Genomic DNA, 21,914 nt, shown 5'->3' with positions numbered 1-21,914 from the left:
GAGCATACACTGCCCAAGGCTTAAACACCACGCAAACATGGCTTCAGTTCAGACAGCCTAAATGTGGTCATGACCCTGCAGAGAGTTTGGAGCTTCTACCACCTTTATTATATTCTGAATATAACCACCTTTATTGAGGGGGATTTTTAAGTACAATGATGCAAAGATGTTGTAAGTTGACTTCCTTGGACTTTTACAAACCTCAGCCAGCCGTTCCATCTCAGTTTCCAAATCCTGGATTTTTTTCTTTTCTTTCTCCATAGCTTTGTTTAATTTTTCTTTCTCCAAGGCGGCTGTCTCCTCCAGAGTCTGGGAAAAGAGTTTTAATTCCATCCGTGAACATTTTTCTTAGACAAACAAAAGGATAAGTCGCCTGATGACAGACCAACTAACGAAAGCGAGGAAAGTGTTCACTTCTTAGCTATGTAAGGCCTGACATTAAGAAAAACATCACAATACTGAAAAGTGGGTGTGAATGGATGGCTGACTGCATGACCAGAATGAGAGTTGGAAGGATCAAGATACACATTTCCAAAAGGGCAGACGGAGAATGGATAACATTAGCTGCCTTGAGCCTGCCTCGGTGAGGAAGGTGGGGTATAAACTGAACGAATGAACGAACAACGTAACATCTAAGGCCCCCTTAGATTACTAGGATTGGATTCATGTGTTGTTGCATACTGAGATATCTTCATCACTCTTTCCTGTCCAAACAGGAAAATCTCAGCTGTAAATTATTTCAAACCAGCCTAACAGTGTATGTAGATCCCACCTAAGTCTAAACACATGAGATACCTAAAGATAGGGAGCTTTGACTCTTGAAAACTTATTCCCCCCCCCCCCCCCAAAAAAAAAACCCTTGTTGCTCTCTAAGGTGCTTCCGGATTCAAATCTAGCTCTTCTATTGGAGACCAACATGGTTACCCTCTGAAACTATTTGCAGAAATCTGTGGCTCTGATCTGTGTAGCTCCATGTACAGCTTTTATTGTTCTGGGTTTGAAGCCCTTGGGATCCTCTCCGAAGGAAGAGAAGGATCTTTGTATTTCACGTATCTGCAGGTATGTAAATATTAAATACTGTTTAAAAAGTAAACAAGAAACAATTCTACCACAGTAAACAGAATTGCACATCTTAAGGCTGTTATGGGAAGCGATCATATTGGCCCTTTGCAGACGTGACTCTTATGCGGGCTATGCTGTCCTTCATGGTGGTTAAGCACTATTTAGAACACGTGAAGCCAGCACAAGCCACAAACTAGGATCCAGAGCTTAAAGAGGGGTTTCAAACCACAGCTTCAATAAACCACAGTTAAGCGCTGCACTTGGACGAAGCAAACTATTGTTAAGGCGGTTTCCCCCGGTTTGCAAATGTCTCTATATAATCATCCTCCTGGGGCACAGATTAACTTGGCAAACTAAAACACAGAAAAGCCAGGATGCTCGATCAGGATTAAGGCAAGAAAGCATGGCTAATACTAATGATAGGTAAGCTCTATGGACTAGGCTGTTGCCTATAGTGGGTTGCTATCAAGTCTACCTACATGATTGCCTGAGTCTCTCTATGTCTCTGGAACAGCACAAGCAACAAGCATGCAAAAAAGAAAGCTGCATTACCCCAGCAGTGCAAGAACTGGCCCTCCACTTTTCATTTCCTTAAACAACAGGCATCTCCTTCGGCTTCCTTTTGTAAGATCCTCGTTTCTGCAAACTTTCTAGCAACTGCATTTGCACTTGATTCGCCAGGATCTAAAGCTAGTTTTCTGCAGAACTTGAATGGAATGCATGCTACAATAGACAGTCTGTGCTAGGATTCATGATGCTAACACCCCCTGCCCCCATACCTTCACTTTGTCCAGAAGCACTTGCTCTTTGTCCTGGAACTCCTTCTCAAGTTTGGCTTTCATTTCAATCATCTTCTCCCACAGCAGAGAATGCTGGGACTCCTCTGCCAGCCTTAGCCGGGTCTGTGATGAAAGAGACACATAATCAAGAGTGCCAGTCAAGCCGATTTAGAAACGATTCCCAGGGAAAAGGCTTCTCACCTGTAAGGTCTGAAGCTTGCCCATGGTGTTCAAATGGTTGTCAAACAGCTTCTTCATGTAGGAGGCCATTCCTTACAAAGAAGAAAGAACCCGGTTGAGAAGCCAGTGCTTAGTGTATCAAACTGGGGAGACCTGGCTTCCAATTCCCACTGAGCCACTGGATGACCTTCGGCTAGTTACTCTTTCTCAAGCTAACCTTCTTTGGACTAGGATCCTGGAGTTTGAAGCCCCACTTCTACCATGTAAGTCTGCAGGGTGATCTTTGGCCCATCAGATATTCTTGGCCTGGCTTACCTCACAGGGTTGTTGTGAGGAAATGGAGAAGGGGACAACAATATTCTAAGTGGGGCAAAAGCAGGATATAAAGAAATGTAAACACATGCTTAACTAGGCCCATGCTTCTTTGTAGGCTTGTTGCAAGGAGGAAACAGAGGAGGGGAGAACTCTTTAGAGGATAAGCAGGATAAAAACAAAGTACCTGAAGTTCAGCCTCATATCCCCTGCCCTCCTCCATTTTTTGGGAAATTAAGAGGGTGCATACAGGTAACATAGAAGCACACGTCTCATTTTGGACACATGGCTCATCCCTGGATCAAGGCATGGGGAAATTTGGGGGTCTGGTATGCAGCAGAAACTGCTTTGGAAAGGCACAACTGGTAGGTCCTTGTGCCAACCAGACAGCCATGCATCCCCCCCACCCCCGCCATCCATCTGGGGACACAGCTGTGTGCAGTGCAGACTACCTGGAGCTGCTGCACCAATCATGAAGGCACCTGCCCCTATTTGAGGAGTAGAGTTGTATGTAACAACCTCATCTGTGCTCCCAAATCTTGAATCTTTTTCTTTTCTCTCTCTACTACTTCAATGATTCCCCGCCCCCCCCCCTTTTCTTTCTCCAGGGCAGGCCAGGTTAATATGAGGCACTGGCTTATATTCAAGGTTGGGACGATGTGGAAGCAGGGAGGGAGAATCTCTCTTCCCACTACTGATTCACCGGCTGGCCACTTGCCATGGCAGTAGCAAAATGAAGTGCAGTTGGAGTGGAGGGAAGGGGAAGTTCTTTTCTGGATTTGATATATAACCGGGCCAAAATCCAAGCAGAGGTTGCACATCTCACCTTTGTATTTCAGAACTGAGGATTATGAAATGCCTGTAGTTCTGAGTGCAGGAAATATATTTCAACAGCATTTTTATTACTGGTATCTTGGCAGAATCTCTGCGAAAAATTATCCCAAGGGATGGTCAGCCAGCACTATGCAAAGATGGCTTCCACTGGATAACAAGAAGAACTGGCTGCTGGAGAGCTTGGTGAGGCCTGAGTTTGTCCCCCTCTCAGCCATGAAGCTTCCTAGATGACCTTGACCCTATCACCCTGTCTTGGCCTAACTAACACCATAGGAAAGGTTGTGTAGATAATCACCCTTTCCCTACTGTCCCTAATGGGTCAGAAAAAGGTTGCATCTGGTCTAATGTTGGCTCTAATCCAGCAATCTAAATCAAGGATAATGGATATGTATGTGTGTGTGTGTGTGTGTATAATGTGCTGCAAACTCTTTGTGTATTAGCGCAAGAAGAGACTTTCATTTATTTCTGCAAAAATCGTGGGTGCCTTCGTAAAAAAAATAATTATCATCTCCTCTAAAGCTTCCTTTTCTTTTTTCTGTCAAAAGCAGCTCTACAACATTTGTTGTGAATTATATGCTTTGTTAGGGTTTGTAGAGTCTTTTGGGATCAAGTGCCGTGTTCTACTGGAGAAAGTTTTTCTTCCAGACGTTTCGTTCTCAGCTGCGGAGAACATCCTCAGTGGCGTTGCAGCCGGAGCATCTGAGGATGTTCTCCACAGCTGAGAACGAAACGTCTGGAAGAAAAACTTTCTCCAGTAGAACACGGCACTTGATCCCGAAAGACTCTACAAACCCTAATGATGTTACCAGCCGTGAAAACCTGAAATCTTTGATATATGCTTTGTATTTATCTCATTTGTATAATGCAGAAATTTACCAAACTCACTCTTTTGTGAAATTCTGCTACTTTCTGCAGACACTTTGTTTCTGTGTCCATCTGCAAACAACCCTCTGATCTAATAATCAGAACCTACTGTTGATTTAAGTGTGGGAGAATGGGTGTAGTGATCCAGTTCACAAACCTTGCTTTTATTCCAAAATAAATCAGTCTCTCAATTTTTTTTAAAGTTGTCTTCTGATAGGTAACAGGAAGAACAGAAGCATGAATAATGACTGACGTTTCATCCCAAGTGGGGGAGAACCCAGATGAGAAACTGGGGGGAGGGGTTCAAATAGAAACAATATGATCACAAAATCTGGCTGAATCCTTGGCCAGATGATATGATTGTAAGGCTGATTCTCAGTCCTTGTAGCCCATGGCATAAGTGGGCTGGTAAAAGAAAATAAGAACATAAGAGAAGCCATGTTGGATCAGGCCAATGGCCCATCCAGTCCAACACTCTGTGTCACACAGTGGGCAAAAAAAAAAAAAAATCAACCCAGGTGCCATCAAGAGGTCCATCAGTGGGGCCAGGACACTAGAAGCCCTCCCACTGTGCCCCCCCCCAAGCACCAAGAATACAGACCATCACTGCCCCAGGCAGAGAGTTCCAACAACAAAATGTGATGGAAAGTGGAGGACCTTTCTCAGAGTCAATGATGTCAAGTCCCATATCCAACAGGAGACGTTCCACTGCATCCACCCAGCTCAGCAAGCTACACAAGACTTCGACTGCCCAGTTCTGGACCCATGAGACTGGCAGGGTGAAGGTCAGGTTTTGAAGACTGCAGACCTCCTTTCTCAAGCTGCTGCTGCAGTAGGAGGTTTTCAGGAAAGCCTAACAAAGAAACAAAATGGAAGGAAGGGGAAAGAGCAAAAATACCCCAAGAGTAGATAGTGGGCTGGTGAGGTTCGTTCACATCACGACCCACCAACAAAAACAAGGAACCTTTTCCCACAACAGTATGTGGGCTATTGCTGCAGCATCTAGCTACTCTAGCAATAAATCATTTTGCCTGCTTATTTCAACAGCCCTTCTATCTTCTCATTACATCAACGAACTCAGACAAATCAACAAACTTCTCGCCTTCCCGACCTGACCCAGTTTTCAACAAACCGAGAAAAGTGCCCAAGCTAAATCAAGGAGAAATTCTGGGAACCGTCTGTGTGTCTGTCTCTCACATATGCACTCCTCTCCCAACCTCTGCCACAGGGCTGTTAATAATTCCGAGATTTCTAGCCCTAGTTTGGTACATTGACTGGGAAGCTGTGGGATGCTGCAGGTGGCACGTTCGAGCACAATAAATCACCAGTGTGTGTGTGGGAGAATGGAATGGACTAGCACATTCTAAGCCTCTGGAGACTGAGGGTTGGTACCAGTGTGCAAGCCCTGATGTGAGTGGCCCAGGCTAGCCCAGTCTCATCAGATCTCAGAAGCTAAGCAAGGTTGGCCCTGGTCAGTATTTGGACAGGAAACCGCTGATAACGGCTGGGGTCGCTCCTCAGAGGCAGGCAATGGCAAACCACCTCTGAATGTCTCTTGCTTTAAAAACCCTATGGGGTTGCCATAACCTGGCTGTAACTTGATGGCACTTTACACATACACGTACAATGTGAAAAACTACGCGCACCTACAGAACCATCAGTCTGCAGACCCAAAGAGAAGTATTCACTCAGGCTTTTCACCTCACTGCCTTGCGAACTTACTCCTTGACATCTCCCTGCCATGCCATTGTGTGTGAGCATCTGCTAAATGCGATGAAGTGGGCTCTGGCAGCTAGAGTCTAGCCTGCGATGAAGTGGGCTCGGGCAGCTAGAGTCTAGCCTGCGATGAAGTGGGCTCGGGCAGCTAGAGTCTAGCCTGCGATGAAGTGGGCTCGGGCAGCTAGAGTCTAGCCTGCGATGAAGTGGGCTCGGGCAGCTAGAGTCTAGCCTGCGATGAAATGGGCTCGGGCAGCTAGAGTCTAGCCCATAAACACTTATCCTATACAGAATCAGGAAGTCTTTTAAGGTGTGCCATCAAAAAGCTCATAAAATTCATTCCATGTTCAGAGAAAAGATAAATACTTTTGAGACAAGATATGCAAATAGTGATTTGTTGAGGCTCACCCCACCTTCTCCCTGCCCCTCTTGCTGGCTAAGCGCCACAGATCACCGGCTTTGCTCATTGATGACATCGTGAAGTCACTCCCACTCTGGCTCTGCTGAGCCATCAACACCAAGTTTTCGGGGTCCTGCTAGCCTTCACTTGCCACTATCAAGCCCCATGCAGGAAGTTGGTAAGCTGCTGCCAGATTTCACCTAGGCTGCTGAGAACCTGCCTATCTATTTGGATGCCAGCTTCAGCTGGTGGTAGGGCTGGCCCTGTGGCTCCACAACTCCCCGAGCCTCCCTGTGCTAAAGTTGGGAGTCCTCACAGGAACTTTAGTCACTGAAAGAAGCTCATGCTAAAATGGCTTTCGAGGGCAGGGTTTTGATGGTTTTTTATTTAGAAAAATGCACATAACTTGTGTTACCTGAAATCCATCCAGTGATTTCTTCAGCAGCTCAAATTGCTCAGTTATTGCTTTCTCTTTGGCTGCTTTGACACGGATTTCCTCTCTCAGCATCTTCTCCATCTGAGAAAACTCCTTGTTGATCTTCTTCACTGCATTGATCCTCTCGATGATCTGACAAAGAAAGAAGCAGCAACACAGTCATCATTTCCTCCTTTATTTCTGGGATTTTTATCTCTCCTAGCCAGCCAAATGGCTAACAGTGCAGTCCTGTGCAGAGTTACTCCAGTCAACGTCCATTGACATCAATAGGTGTACACTGCAGTAACTCTGCATAGGATTCCACTGAGTGTTATTTTCACACCAAATCACAGGTTGGTATAATGTTTATATTTATCACCTCTTTGGGGATCCTTCAGGCAATTTCTGGCAAAATCCCATGATGACCTCTCCCAACCAATACAACATTAACCAGAAGAGCAAAATGTTGCCTCCAGGCACTACAAATGAAAGACAAGAGCTCTTTGTTTCAAGGAATATGCTTACAAATGAAGTGGAAAGGAAATGGGGTTGGCGTTTTAGTATGGCAAGGCTATAATGTGTTTTTGTAGTATTTGGTTGCTTCCAAAACCACAGCAGCAGGGGTAGGGTGGGGAGCAAACAGGTTTGTTTTCTTTTCTCTATATATTTAGAAACAACCAGATATTAGAAGAGCAGGTCATCCCCTCCTCTAGCAAGATGCAACCCTGACCTAGGTGCCCCAGGCTAGCCCAGGCTCATTAGATCTTGGAAGCTAAGCAGCGTCAGGCCTGGTTAATATTTGAATGGGAGAACACCAAGAAATCCAGGGTCACTCACTACATAGAGGCAAGAATGGCAAACGGCCTCTGAAGGTCTCTACCCTTAAAAACCCGAACTGGTTGCTGTAAGTCATCTGCCGCTCAATGACACCAGCCGGAGCAAAACTGCCTCTTTTCCATGTGTCTTTAAGCCCACGCACCCCATAGGCTGGCCAAATCAGCGGCACAAGCTTCTCTCTGCCCACCTTCCAAACAGTTGTGAGCTGACTGCCACGCTAGAGCCAAAGCGATTCACCTCAAGGTGCACTGATTGCCCATGGCCAAAGCAGATAAAACAAGACAGCGTGACCAACAGTGCAGGATTAGCTTTCCTTTGAAAATTGCAAATTCTCAAACACACAACACTGTGCTGTCCGAAGAAGGACCTCACCTGTTGGTCTGACACTGACTTCTCTGGAAGTTCTGACAAAAGGGATTCAATCATCTGCCTTCTGAAATGCTGCGCCTACAGAAGAAAACAACAGAAGGCTGAAGAAACCGCTAACAGCGGATTGATTTGGTCGACGGGAGACGCCTCTATTCCTTGTAAAGCACAGCGATCCCCCTGGTCAGTTTGTACTGTTTGGGAAGGACAGTCAAGGGGATTTAACTAGTCGTTGCCACCTCCTCAGCTGGGCTCTCACGCAAGATACCCTTTCCCTGGCTCCGCAAGTCGATCATACCATTAACTCTGTGCAGACTGGAGATCAGGAAGGCTGCGGTAGCTCTTTGCAGTTCCTGCACCATGAGAACTCCTTGGGAAATAGGCAGCCCCTCTTGAACACATGAAGCTGCTTTATACTGAATCAGACCATCGGTCCATCAAAGTCAGTATTGTCTCCTCAGACTGGCAGTGGTTCTCCAGGGTCTCAGGCAGAGGTCATTTGCATCAGCTACTGCCAGATGTTTTTTAACTTCATGGCAGCTGCCTGGAACTGTCCGCTCTGGCTATAGGCAGCTTTCCAAGTTTCTAGGCAGAGGCCTTCTCAGACCTCTCTAGGACAACTCCAATGGTAGGCAAACAGTGACTCAGTGTTCCCATTTCAGATGCAAAAAAGACACTGAGGAGGCGTTTATCCTTCCACACCACCTATTCTGAGTTGAGAGGCCCATATACTTAATCAGGGGTGATTTTGTAGAAAAATAGGGATTGTTATGCAGTTGCACATACTATTCAATGGACAAGGAGTATGTCAGGAGGAGGAGGTGGAACTCTCAGAAAGGTTCAGGAGCTGTGCTCCTGTGAGCTCCCACTGAATCTGAGGCCTGTACTTAATAATCAAAGCTTTAAAAATGCTGAGAGCTCTGATGATGCATCTCCCAGCATCTGGATCTATTGGCTCTTATACATATATGGACATATGAAACTGCCTTATACTGAATCAGACCCTCAGTCCATCAAGTCAGTATTGTCTGCTCAAACTGGCAGTGGCTCTCCAGGGTCTCAGCTGAGGTTTTTCACACCTATTGGACCCTTTTTAGTTGGAAATGCCAGGGATCGAACCTGGGACCTTCTGCTTACCAAGCAGATGCTCTGACACTGAGCCACTGTCCCTCCCCCTGCAGACTCTTCAACTGGAGATGGCTTGGGCTTTAACATGCAGAGCACTCACGCCCTCCAACTAAGCCATGGCCTTTTCCTTGCAGTAAGCCTGCTTCGGCGGGGAGGGCGGGGTATAAATAAAAATTTATTATTATTATTATTAGCCCATGGAACATAACCACAGATCAGATTGAACCACGGCCTACCTGAGCTCCTGCTGCCTCCAGGTCCGACTTTGCGAGGTGTTCTCGGCGCCCCATTTCTTGTAACTGCTGCAATCTCTTCTCACATTCCCTTTGCAGCTCCTCCTCAGACTGAAATGAGGGGAACATCAAAAGTCACTCTGGCTTTGCCAACATGGGGCGTGAGAAATTTGTTCTTTGAATTGTAGGTAAGGAGAGAGATATTTAATACAGCATTTCTCATGAATACAGTTTAGTAATAGGTAAAATCACATCACAGTTTAGTAATAGTAATCACATCACAGCTCAGAAGCTAAGCAGGTTTGGGCCTGGGTGCTACTTGGATGGGAGACCACCAAGGAAGTCCAGGGTTGCAACACAGAGGCAGGAAACAGCAACCCCACCTTTGCCTCTTGCCTTGTAAACCCCACTGCTGTTAACTGGCTGCAACTTGACGGCACTTTCGACCACCACCAAGATTAAGCAACAAAAAACAAACACCTCACCACCACCATGTTTGTCAGGGTTAGTATGAAAATATGCAGAGTGATGCTTGGTGATTTTCAAAAATGCAAGAGATGGCTAAAAGCAATGGCTGAAAGAAAACCAAGAGACAAGGCATTGGCCCCTCATCTTGAGACATCCACAAGCAGTCAAACTCCCCCCTGGGAGAGTGGGTGGGAGATTTGGCGGGGGGGGGGGTCAATTCATTGCTTAGAATTTAAGAAAATTCCCAAACTGCTTTTGAACAAGCACAAAACCCAAGGGGAGGAGGTGCTCCTGTGCAGAGAATCGGGGAAAAGAACATCCTATTTCTGTTTGCAGGTTTTCACATCCTCTTTCACATCTTTGTTGTAGGGGTACTTGAAAGTTTACTAGCCCTTTGCATCTTGGCAAGTGAAACCAAAAGGGCCACCAAAGGATTTCCTGCCTCTGGCTGACAGGGAAACGAGAAATCTCGTTAAAAACGCTCACATCCTGCCACCGGTTATGAAAGAGCATTTTAATATGAACTAGTCTGATTGATCTAAGTCTTTATGTGTTACATGCTGACATTTTCAGGCAAGCCTGCCCTCTGCTGGATACAATCAAACTTTGTGGGGTGTGTGTGTCTCTTTGTGATTTCCTCGCCATCTGGTGGGGAACCAGCAAATATCAGGAGCAGGGGAGGAGTATGGACAGCTGCTTCTGGCAGGGCACATATGCGAATTAGGTCCAAGGAATGCATGTGGGCCATTCCATGAGCCGCAAGACCTGGGTAAAGGCTCATCTCATGCTTGCCGGGACCGGATGCCTCAGGGACACTGCAAAGGAGGGCAGCTGACACCTGATGCTGCTGCTCAGCAGGTCATCTCGTTTCATGCTCATTCTCCTTACAGATTCTGCATCCTGTGTTGGGGCTGTCAGCTCTGGGTGGAGTCTGGGGAAGGCAGGGACATGAGCAGGGTATAATGCCGTTGGGTCCACCTTCCAAAGGAGCCATTTCTTCCCACAGAGGGACTGATCTTGGTCATCTGCAGATCAATAGCAATAGCTGGAGATATCCAAGTGCCACCTGGAGGTTGGCAACCTTACACAATGTGGCATGCCCATGTATCTTAAGTTTTGGCCATCTGAGAAGCAGGGGACACAATTCAAAACTGAAAACAGAAAATCTAAACTTGGTAATAAACAAAAGAACGCAGATTGTAGTATCTGGACAATAAGAGTCTGATACAGCGATAAATGTTAAACTGTTTCTCTCAGACAGAGCTCATGTGTTGCCCTTCAGGACAAGGGATTTTGTTAGCAAAACAAATTACCTTTGTTTTTTCTGCAAGCTTTTTGGTTAAGGTTTCCTGCTCAGCACACCATTTCTGTACTTCTTCTTCTGCTCTCTTTACTTGCAGTTCAAGCTCAGCAATACGCTGGAAGGCATCAAGCAAAACAGGATCAGCTTCAGGGTGGGGGGGGGACCCACAGAGGGGTAAGTCAGCTTTTGGGTTAGTAGGTAAGAAAGACATGCAAGCTTGGTTAGGGGGCTGTAAGATATTCTAGCCATTTTCAGCCTCGGTTTCCCCCTAAGTCCTACAGGAACTAACGTTTCTCAAAACAGTAATGAAGTTAGTGACAAGTCAAGATCCAGGCTATTTTTTTAAAAGGGTTAACCTGTTAGAAAAATCCTTTTCCCAAGGAGGCATAGTTTTAAAAATCTGCTGTCAGGCATACTAAATAAGCAAGATAACTGAACACTAACTCACTTTCTGATAGGCATTTACTTCTCTCTCTCTGAATTCACGCTTCAGTTCATCTTTAATTCTAGAACACTGCAAGGAACAGCAACGGAGGAAAACAGAGATCAAGCGAGAGGGAGGTTATTGCATTGGCATGGTACCCAGAATGGCACTCATTGTTGCTTGAAAGATCAATAGCTGCAAACGGCCTTCAGTTCAGAATAAAGTCAGCAAAGAAGATTGATTGATTACATAAACAATAATATCCTGAGCCAGTGCCTTCAAGCAGCCCTGGGACTCTGTATAGCCAAGAGTTCCACAAAAGAAGGGAAAAACAAGATTTTAGCTGCTAACTCTTAAGATCAGATGGGAAGCAAACCGATATGAAGTTCTGCAGGAGAAAAGACCAGCCTCCCCCAGCTTCAGAAGGCTTAAAGATACAGAAAAAGGCACTTTGCAGCAATGCAAAATATACAACACATTCGTTTTGATCTTTGAAAATGTATTTTAAAACTCAGAACAGGGCCACAATCCCCATGCCCCCCCCCCCAAAAAACCCCCCTGGAAATTAATCCAGCATGCAGCTACTTTGGAACAAGAGTGAGTTTCCATCATGCAGTGCTGATAGGAAAACAGAACCATGAGCATAGCCAATTACTACTGATGTTGCAGTACTGCAGTACCAAGGGTAGTTCTGGGTCCAGCCCCACTGCTTCATCTGTAGCAGGCACTGCCCTTTTATCTACTTATACTACCCTGTTAAATGTATCCCTCCTCGATCTGGTCACTATTATACATGCCTGGACTGATCCCTAGATTGGATTACTCAAATGCTCACTACATGCAGCTCCTTTGAAAGGCATTTTCCAAATCGCCCTGGCCCAGAGTGCTCATGGCACCTGAATACAGAATACAGAAGAAGAAGAGAAGAAACTGGATTTATACCTGCCTTCACTACCCAAAGGAGTCTCAGAGCAGCTTGCAATATCCTTTCCTTCCTCTCCCCACATCAGACACTCTGTGAGGTAGGTGGGACTGAGAGCTCAGAGAGAAACTGCTCTCTCCACAACAGTTTCTGATAGAGCTATAACTGACCCAAGGTAACTCCAGCAGTTGCATATGGGGGAAATGGGGAATCAAACCTGGTTCTCCCAGGTAAAAATCTGCACACTTAACCACACCAATTTTGTGTACTAATTCACTGCTCACTCTATATGTGTAGGACTGCTAATTCCATCCCATACTATTGTCTGATGAAGTGTGCTTTTAGCACCTGAAAGCTTGCATTCCCAATAAAACTTCGTTGGTCTTAAAGGTGTTACTGGACTCCAGCTTGGCTTCACACCAAAGAGAGAGTTAGACTGGGCCTCAGTTAGTTTCTGGCAGGACTATTTTTGTAGCAGGAACTCCTTTGCAAATTAGGCCACACACCCCTGGTGTAGCCAATCCTCCAAGAGCTTACAGGGCTCTTAGTACAGGGCCTACTGTAAGCTCTTGGAGGACTGGCTACCTCTGGGGCTGTGGCCTAATAAGCAAAGGAGTTCCTGCTACAAAAAAGCCCTGGTTTCTGGGTGCAATTCCAAAATGCTGATGTTGCTCTCTAAAGCCCAAAGTAGGTGAGGCCTGGGGTAGAACGATGAGTGCCATAACTGGCTGGCACTTTGTGACCCACAGTTTCTATCTTCAGCTCTTCTGTTTTGACCCTCCTCCAAGAAGCACGGGGCAGCATGAACCTTGTGCTGGAGGAATATACTTTGATATGGAAGACCAGGCAACATAAAGGAAAGTGTAGGATGCAAGCTCATATTTTTGGACAAGATACAAAAATCTGTGTCAGGAATGGCTGGAACACAAACTGTGAAGCCACCTGCATTTTGATCTTTGTGTTGCTGCCTTATGCGGTATGGAATTATCATTGCCCTAAACCTAGTTTTGCAAGGAGCTGGAAGACCAGAAAAGAGATTACAACGTCCAATACCAGTCCCTCCAGCACCCCACTCCAAGTAGCATGTGAAAAACACAATTCTTAACCTGGGCAGACACATGGGCAAGCTGGTTGTCCTTCTCCCTGTTCTCTCGTCTTAATTTCTCCATATCTATTTTCAGCTGTTGCATCTTCTGCTCCTTTGACGTAATGTCTTTTTGCAAACTGGTCACCAGCCCTTGAGGAAAATAAAAAATCAACAAAATGTAGATCATAGATGGAAAACGAAACAAGCTACATTCTAGGCAACAGATTCTTGAAGTCGGGAAATATTTGAACATGACCTCAAAATGAAGATTCAGAGTTTGTTTGGGAGCTTGATTTTTACCCAATGTTTCAACCCTGAACAATTGCCTAAAATGGCTTACATGAAATAAAAATAGACTGAGTTGCTTTTCCCTCCTTGAGCTGATGGAGATTGGGTACCCTGAAATGGGAAAGAAGGTCCTTCCTCTCCTAAGGACACTTTTGGGGTTTCTAGATATTTGTGATCAGCAGGGACAGAAGGAAGCCCCCAACTGGAAAGGGAAAAAAACCATGGTCAAAACCAGAAGAGCAGACATGAACATGCATGAAGCTGCCTTACATTGAATGAGACCAGTAAGGTTTGACTTCAGTTCCTGGCATCTCCATTGAAAAAGATCAGAAAGGAGGTGATGTAAAAGATCACTTTCTGAAACCCTGGGAAGCTGCTGTCAGTCTAGACAATACTGATCTTGATGGACCAAAATTTAAGGCAGCTTCATGTGATGGCTTTTCTCCATGACAGCTAGAAGGTTCAGTGGCAATATGCCACTGAACACCAGCTGCTGGGGGGGAGGGGGGAGACACTATGCATACCAAGGAGGAGCAGCTGGATGCCAACATGATGGATATATAAAATAAAATAAGCAAATGAGGCACACGGACATAAAAAGAAACTGTAAGAAAGTAAGCATTAAATCCTTTTGGCAGGGAGCAGACTGACACAGAGCAATTTCAGGAACAGCACAAAAGGGAGCAACAACTGGGAAACGTCCAGATTGACATTTGTGCTGAATTAACACTTTGCTAGTGGATGCATGATGTTATCTTTCCAGAGCTTGGACTCTGGACAGCTCAGACCTCAGAAATCTTGTTGCTACTGGACTTGAATCTAGGTCTTCTGCTGCAGACCAACATGGCTACCCTCCGAAATTGTAAAAAGGAACAGCCCTTGGCCTTCCTCAGAGCATCCCAAAAGGAAAAAAGGTGAGATGTATGTTTAATAACCTGGAAGCACTTGTTTGTTCAGATACATGCACCATAAGCAATGGAGGGGGGGAAGGCAACAAGCTTTTTTGCTGTTCCTACATACCCGAAGTCAGAGAATTGCTTTTCTTCAGATTCTCAGTCTCTTGCTTCCAGTGTGCAATCTGGAGGTCTCTTTCTGAAAGGGAATGGCTCAACACTTCACTTGTGTTTTGCTGCAGGTGGGAAACCTATGGCCAAGGAAAGACAAAGATTGGGCAGTCACATCAGTTTGGATCAAATTAAGGAATTTCTACAGCAAAGCAGAAAGCATTGTGCAGTCTGAAGCCTCACTGAAAGACTTGTGAGGTCACAGAGCTGCTGGCTGTGAGGCCAAGTCTGGACCAAGGCCACCCAGGGAGCACGCTGAATCAAAATGGCTCTTGGGAACCTCAGTTTCCCAGAAGGATGGATGCAATTCCTGTATCACTTCCTAAGACTCAGGTGCCACAGTGGGGCAGCTGGAACAGATGCCCCTGCTGCAGCAGAACCTGTTTTCTTTCCTCCTTGTCCATTCCCTTCTGAAGTCTTCCTGTTGCCATATCTCTCACATACATTAAGAACCCCGCTACACCAGGCTGATGGTCCAGCAACCCATACTCCACAATGATCAACCAGCGGGCCTCTAAATGAGCAGCTGACCTCTGGCAGTGAGTTTCACACATTGATCATGCCTTGTGGGAAGAGGTTTCCAGTTCTACTGCTAGACTGACAGGCATCCCGTTGCACTCAAGTCATCTTGGCTCTCTGCTACACTGTCCCTAGGCCCTGGCCCTCAAGCCTTCCATTGCACATGCCCCCCACCCAGTTCTAAACACAGACTGCAATTTACAACTGCGCCTGTTTCACTGGTGTTCTCTTTTCAACACAGGACGTGAAAGCCTCCAAGAGGAGGGCCAGCATATGTTGTATTGTCACCTGCCCTGAGCTGGCTGTTCCTATAAGTAAATTTAACCTGGGAAAAAAATAAGGAAAAGGAGGAAGAGTTGAATTTATACCCCACCCTTCACCTGGAGTCTCAGAGCTGCTTACAATCTCCTTTCTCTTCCTCTCCCCACAACAGATATCCTGTGAGGTCAGTGGGACTGAGAGAGCTCAGAAAGAACTGCTCTTAAGAGAACAGCTCTAAGGGAACTGTGACTGACCCAAAGTCACGCAGCTCACTGCATGTGGAGGAATGGGGAATCAAACTCGGTTCTCCCAGATTAGAGTCTGCCACTCTTAAAACACTTCACCAAACTGGCTCTCAAGTCTGTAATTATAAGAGCAGCTAGAACTGAGCCCAGTAGCACCTTAAGAGACCAACTAGATTTGATACTTGACAAAGGGAGCTTTGAATCTTGAGAGCTCAGACACCAAAGCTCTTGCTGCTACCGGGTTTGAATCTAAGTCTTCTACCACAGACCAACATGGCTACCCTCTGAAAATGTAAAAATAAGAATGGCTCATACAGTTTCCATGTATAATGGCTCAAATCATTTTCCAGTCTCTTGTGCGCTATTGGTGTGAATGAATTCAAGACCAAAGAATGGCAATTACCATGTGAGTGGAGGCTTCACATTTGCATTACAGGCCCAAGACACACTTTTGAACCTCATAAGTAGCTAATGAGGTGACCTCTGACTCACAAGTGCTTGTGCTGGGACACATCTTGTTAAGTCTTTAAGGTGCTGCTGAATTTCTGTTTTATTTTCCTGCAACAGACCCAACACGGCTGCTCCCAGGCAAAATATTTGGAGAGAGATGAGATGGGATAAATAGACAGATAGGTAATCACGGCTGGGAAGAAAGAAGGAAGGAAGTAAGGAAGGAGAAGATGCAGAGGGAGCTTTTGTGAAATCACATCACAGAGAAACGGGGAGGACAGGTCTGAAAAGCGCCCCTTGAGAAGCTGCCCCTACCTGCTCTTTCAAAGCCTTAATTTCTTCGGTCTTCACTTCAATGTCCTTGCTGAGAGTCTGGAGCTTCTGATGAAACATGGCATCTTTCCTGGCAAGAGCCGCCACTGTCTTCTCGGTCATCGCTGCAAGCTCTTCCTGAAGATTTGCTATCACCGTATCCTTTTGATTAGACTCACCTTCGTAGCTGGGGACGCGGCTGGTTTCGTGTTCTGTTTTCACAGGGAGCTCGTTCTAGGTGTACAGGAATATCTCATACAGCTTCAAGTATAATGTCCTCAACCAAGTGCATGCTGAATTTCCTACAAGATGCCAAGTGTCTTTATTCTAGTCGATATTCTGTTTCGTGTACAATTCATCAGATGTGTATTTTTAAAATTCACGTATAGCCTGCCTTTCTCCCCAGTGGGGACCCAAAGCAGCTGACATCATTCTCCTCTCCTGTTTTTGTGAGGTAGATCAGGCTGAGAGACTGCGACTGGCCCAAGGTCACCCAGCAAGCTTGCACGGCACAGGTGGGGATTCAGTTTTGGGTCTCCCAGATCCTAGTCTGACTCTTAACCAATTAATTTCAAGTATCTGCGTGACTTTTTTAAAAAAATACACCCTGAATCAGCTGGTAAAATTCTTATAAGATCAAGAACTCAAGCAGCATGCCCATGTGACTCTGGTCTTGGAAACCTGCCTCTAGGAGACTGCTTCCGCCACTGCCAGTCCCTGCAATCCAGAAAAACTGAGGGCTTGCGTCAATATATCCTCATTGGCCCCCTGCTCCAAGCACAAGACAATGTATTTAATAAGCTTTTATGCTAACTTGAAAAAAAATACCTGAAGTGGTTAATGCTAAACAAAAAGCACCCCATGAAAAAGTACCAACAGCAACATCAGACTGGTCTGCGAAAGCAATAAGCAGCACCAAAACCTTAATGTAACAGAAGCCAAGAAAGCTGAAAGGCCCCCAAGAACAAACTCATTTTCAAATTGTGCTGGAACACCCGCAAAGGGGTTTGTTGATGGTGATCTTTGTAGGGAGGGCGATCTGCCATCTAGGTGTGGCAACTAAGAAGACACTTCCAGGGGCTCACACTAGTCATATCTCTAACAGTATGGATTTCTCTAAAAAGAGCCTTCTGCCTGATTTCAAAATGCAGGCAAACTCATATGGTTTTATGGTACCTGGACCCAAGTGGCTTAGGGTCAAAAAGCAATATTTTTTGAGTTGGGGCCAGAGGAACGTGGGGAAACCAGCAGAGCTGCTGGTATTTTGCACCAACAATAGTTTCCAAATGGTCTTCCAAAGCAGCCTACATACAACATGTGAACCGCAGTCTAATTACCAAGGTGTACGTAACAGTGCCCAGGTATGCAAGGGGAAAATGTGCCAGTTTTTTCCCTAGAACGCTCTCCCCTACCCCAAACTGAACACTGCAGTACCCAACCAGAAATGTGAGAAGCCACAGCCTTGAAGAAGTCATCTTTTTAGTTGGCTGACATCTCTGCAGTGGACATTGCAAAATGTCTGGTCGCTATTAAGTGAACTTCACTGCCAACAGCAGGAATAGCAGGGGTCTCAGTAACAGTCAGATATGGTCACCTCACCTTCTCCTTGGGAGCCGAGTCAGTGTGATAGGCACTTGGCAAAGGACCAGTAGTAGTTCCAGCCCCTGGAAGACAAAAGACGATACAAAACAATATTTTTGAAAAGGGAACTTTCTATGCTGCCAGCATAGACAACTTCAAGAGGGGACTGGTTAAACATATGGAGCAGAGGTTCATCAGTGGCTATTAGCTACAGCATATTGATGGAACTCTGTCTGGCGAAGTGATGCTCTGTATTCTTGGTGCTTGCGGGGAAGGCAACAGTGGGAGGGCATCTAGAATCCTGGCCCCACTGATGGATCTCCTGATGGCACCTGGTTTTTTTAGCCACTGGGTGACACAGTGTTGGACTGGATGGACCACTGGTCTGATCCAACATGGCTTCTCTTATGTTCTTAGACTGGAGAGGATGCTATGATTAGAATTCACACATGTGAGTAGTTCAGCAGTGGAACTGGCTGCCTAGGGATGTCGTGAGCTCCCCCTCATTGGCAGTCTTCAAGCAGAGGCTGGAAGAACATTTGTCAGGGATGCTTTAGGCTGATCCTGCATTAAGCAGGGGGGGTTGGACTAGAGGGCCAACTCTATGATTAGGCTGATCCTGAATTGAGCAGGGGGTTGGACCAGAGGGCCAACTCTATGATTCCATCTCTGCTGCTCAGTTTCAAGTGTTCATAAAGGTCACTGTCATTTCCATATCTAAGCATCCCACGGCAGCAATACAGAATATAGTTTGAAGATGGTGGTGGTAGGGAACCTCTTTGGAAATGAAGCAAAGCAACTGGTATGTTTGTGGAGTTATTTTAAAACACACCCTATTGTACAACTATGGTCTTAGTTATATTCTGTACTATATAATGCACAACAGAATGTTCTGAGATCCTCCAGGATTTCAAGGCCTTATGGAGCCCACATTTTTTTCCAAGGGCAGACTTGATTTTGTTCTCCACATCTGAATATGGCAAGATGTGCGGGGGGGGGGGGGGGGGGGGGCAGGAGAGACATTATGCCATCATTATGTATTCTTATCCTTTCTTATTTGTATAAAATACTCCGGCAGCTGCAGCTGACGCCTTCTGAGTTCATGTAAATTATATGTTAATTGTATCAATTACAGCTAATCCATGCAAATACTTTTTAAAAATTCAGATCTTATGTCATTGTAGTAATTGCTGCGGCTGCAGGCAGAATTAAACTTTACTATCGTGACCTACATGGTGCCACCTCTCTCTTGGCCTTCCAATCCCTCCTTAAAATTCACTTCTTGTATCAAGTCTGTGGCTTAACCCTGCCCACCCCACCCCTCCAGCTGTAATTAAGCTGTCCCTCAGTTGTTATTCTTCCTATCAGTTGCCTGTTCTCCTTTTTCTCCCTTCCCTTCCTCTTAACCTTTGCTGCCTCTTCCACTGTAAATATTTAGATTGTAAGCTCTTTAGCGGGTGGGACCTACGTTTTTTAGTTATATTTAAGGTTGCCAGTCTCCAGGTGGTGGCTGGAGATTTCCTGGAATTACAATTGGTCTCCAGGTTACAGAGATTAGTCCCCCCAGGAGAAAATGGCTGCTTTGCAAGGTGGACTCTATGGCATTATATTGCACATAGGTCCAGGGGTTTTTTTTTTTAGCAGGAATGTACAGGAACCCAATTCTGGAATCAGCGGTTGTGGCCAAATATGCAAATAAATTCCTACTGGGCTTTTCCCACAAAAAAGCCCTGTGAGAAACAACGGTGATGTCAGGATTGTGGCCTAATATGCAAATGAGTTTCTGCTGGGCTTTTTCGACAAAATAAGCCCTGCTTAGGTCCCTCTCCTCTTTAAACCACACCCCTCTCAGGCTCCACCCCCAAAATCTCCAGATATTTCATAACCCAGAGCCAGCATCCCTACTTCTATTACTCTGCAGGTATCATAACATCACCATATAAATTAACATAATAATGTTTTCCTAGAGCAGCAAAACTAAACTTTAGGGAGCCATAATGCCATACCTAACGTTTCTGTGGGTGGCCTGCTGAAAGCGTTGGGAGAGAAAGAAGGGGACGAGACCGCTCTGCCCCAAGCGTTCAAGGGTCTCTTCCCAAGCGGTGGATGCGGTGAAGTCCCGCTTGTTCCGTAGGTCCAGCTGCTGCTGGCGTGAGGTAGAGAATGAGATTGAAGGAATGGAAACTGAGATGCCGCTGCTGGAGGGGCTTTCATCTCTGTGACTATCTGGAGCTGCCCAGGCCAGGCGGCACGGCGCATCACTGGCGGGCACGACACCTGCAGTGGGAAATGCCAGAGAATGGGGGAAACCTTCTGTATTAAGATTCAGGTGGATAGCCATACTAGTCTCAAAAAACAGAATAAAGTTTGAGTCCGGCGGCACCTTTGAAACCAACAACGTTTAATTCTGGTGTCACTGACTCAAAATCACTTCTGTATTGACTGTAACTCACACCCCTGTTTTAAAGGCTATTTGACTATCGAACAGAGAGCAGCATCTCCTGAAGGGAATTTCCCAGGACTTATGCACGTGGAAATATTTCAGAGTACGTAACATGAAACGGTCCAAATATGTGGCTCTGGCAAGCTTCAACTGCAAAAATGTTGCCACCGTGCAACTGCAATGGCACCTCTTCAGCTGCCATGCACCCACACATCTAATTTCATGGACGTAAAGTATGGTTATTGGAAAAAGCTGCCAACTATTCCTCTGCGGAGAGGAGAAAGGAGTCTGCATATACATACATATTATATCATGCATATTATATCACACAGATGTACAGTATATGTGCTTGTGCGTATATGCATCCATCTTCATCTGAGGCAGTTACAAAAAGACTTGCACAGCGCTTAGGTAGACACACTACATCTTCCTCTGGGTGGGCAGCCGGATTGGTTTGAAGTAGCAGAACAAAGTTTGAATTCAGTGCCACTGAATTCAGACCAACATGGTTGCTGATTTGGACCAATTGCCGTTGAATTCAAAACCTTGTTCTACAGCTCCCTCTAGTGAGACCAAAGAAGCTCTCTCTATAAACACAGATACAGAATGTAGGTGACCAATGAAATGCTCCAGACACTGGACATTTTCTGTTTACTAAGTATGCACCATACTGGCTTTGCTTTTTTAAAAAAATAAATAAATAAATGTGGCTTTTACCACAGTCCCATTCTTCTCAGTTGCTGAGTAGGGATTGGATCTAAGGCTTCCTCAGTTTAAGTACAACAACCTCACTGACTACGCCACCCCATGCTGGTATTGTAGCTACCTTCACACTGCTCTTAATACATAGCATTAATTTCTGTCTGGTGGATGTAATGAGAAATAGTAGCACATTAATGTCTCCAATTATAGTGTAAATTAAATGTAAACAAAGAGGCCCATGAGAAATCATAAGGGGGAGGGAACAATTTGGAAATCCCTTCCCCAGCACCTAAAAGGGTCTACAGGCTTTCAGGGATGACCAGGCTAATTTCCCCTCCCCTTTCTCAGCTGCTTTTAACATTCTATGCCTCTTGGAGAACACTCAGTCCTTATCCAGTCATTTTTTAACCTTTTAGTTAATTCATAACTCTGCTTTTCTGTATATCTGGGGAGCCACATGAGCTGATCTACCTTCCCTGTGGATGGCCTGGTCTCCTGCTTCTGATGCTGACAAAAAGCACCTACTTTATTATTAATTATAGCCTTTCATGCCAGAAACATACTGAGTGAAAGGGGCCTGCAAAGTGTTTGAACAAAAGAAGCTGCCTTATATGGAAATCGGACCATTGTCCTATCAAGATCAGTACTGTCTACTCGTATTGGCAACAGCTCTCCAGAGTCTTTCACATCACCTGCTACAGGTATAATAAAATTATCTA

At 45.5% G+C, this 21,914-nt stretch overlaps 1 protein-coding gene across 1 annotated transcript in view; it reads right to left on the bottom strand.

The window, feature by feature from the left end:
* The window catches only part of FHAD1 (forkhead associated phosphopeptide binding domain 1), a 55,447-nt gene that overhangs the window by 29,187 nt on the left and 4,346 nt on the right, over positions 1 to 21,914 (bottom strand). Inside the window, exons 3-16 of the mRNA XM_060259618.1 lie at positions 20,057 to 20,327; positions 18,069 to 18,133; positions 16,473 to 16,703; positions 14,639 to 14,762; positions 13,350 to 13,480; positions 11,346 to 11,411; positions 10,908 to 11,012; positions 9,130 to 9,237; positions 7,772 to 7,846; positions 6,563 to 6,715; positions 4,689 to 4,884; positions 2,043 to 2,113; positions 1,842 to 1,964; positions 202 to 309 (exon numbers count right to left, since the gene is read on the bottom strand). Of these exons, the coding sequence (XP_060115601.1) occupies positions 202 to 309; positions 1,842 to 1,964; positions 2,043 to 2,113; positions 4,689 to 4,884; positions 6,563 to 6,715; positions 7,772 to 7,846; positions 9,130 to 9,237; positions 10,908 to 11,012; positions 11,346 to 11,411; positions 13,350 to 13,480; positions 14,639 to 14,762; positions 16,473 to 16,703; positions 18,069 to 18,133; positions 20,057 to 20,327 (1,827 nt within the window). The remainder of the gene's footprint in view (positions 1 to 201; positions 310 to 1,841; positions 1,965 to 2,042; positions 2,114 to 4,688; positions 4,885 to 6,562; positions 6,716 to 7,771; positions 7,847 to 9,129; positions 9,238 to 10,907; positions 11,013 to 11,345; positions 11,412 to 13,349; positions 13,481 to 14,638; positions 14,763 to 16,472; positions 16,704 to 18,068; positions 18,134 to 20,056; positions 20,328 to 21,914) is intronic.

This window comes from Heteronotia binoei, chromosome 18, assembly GCF_032191835.1.
Source record: "Heteronotia binoei isolate CCM8104 ecotype False Entrance Well chromosome 18, APGP_CSIRO_Hbin_v1, whole genome shotgun sequence".
Lineage (NCBI taxonomy): Eukaryota > Metazoa > Chordata > Lepidosauria > Squamata > Gekkonidae > Heteronotia > Heteronotia binoei.
Note: the sequence above shows the minus strand (reverse complement) of the source record. Positions and strands in the feature narration are given on the sequence as shown.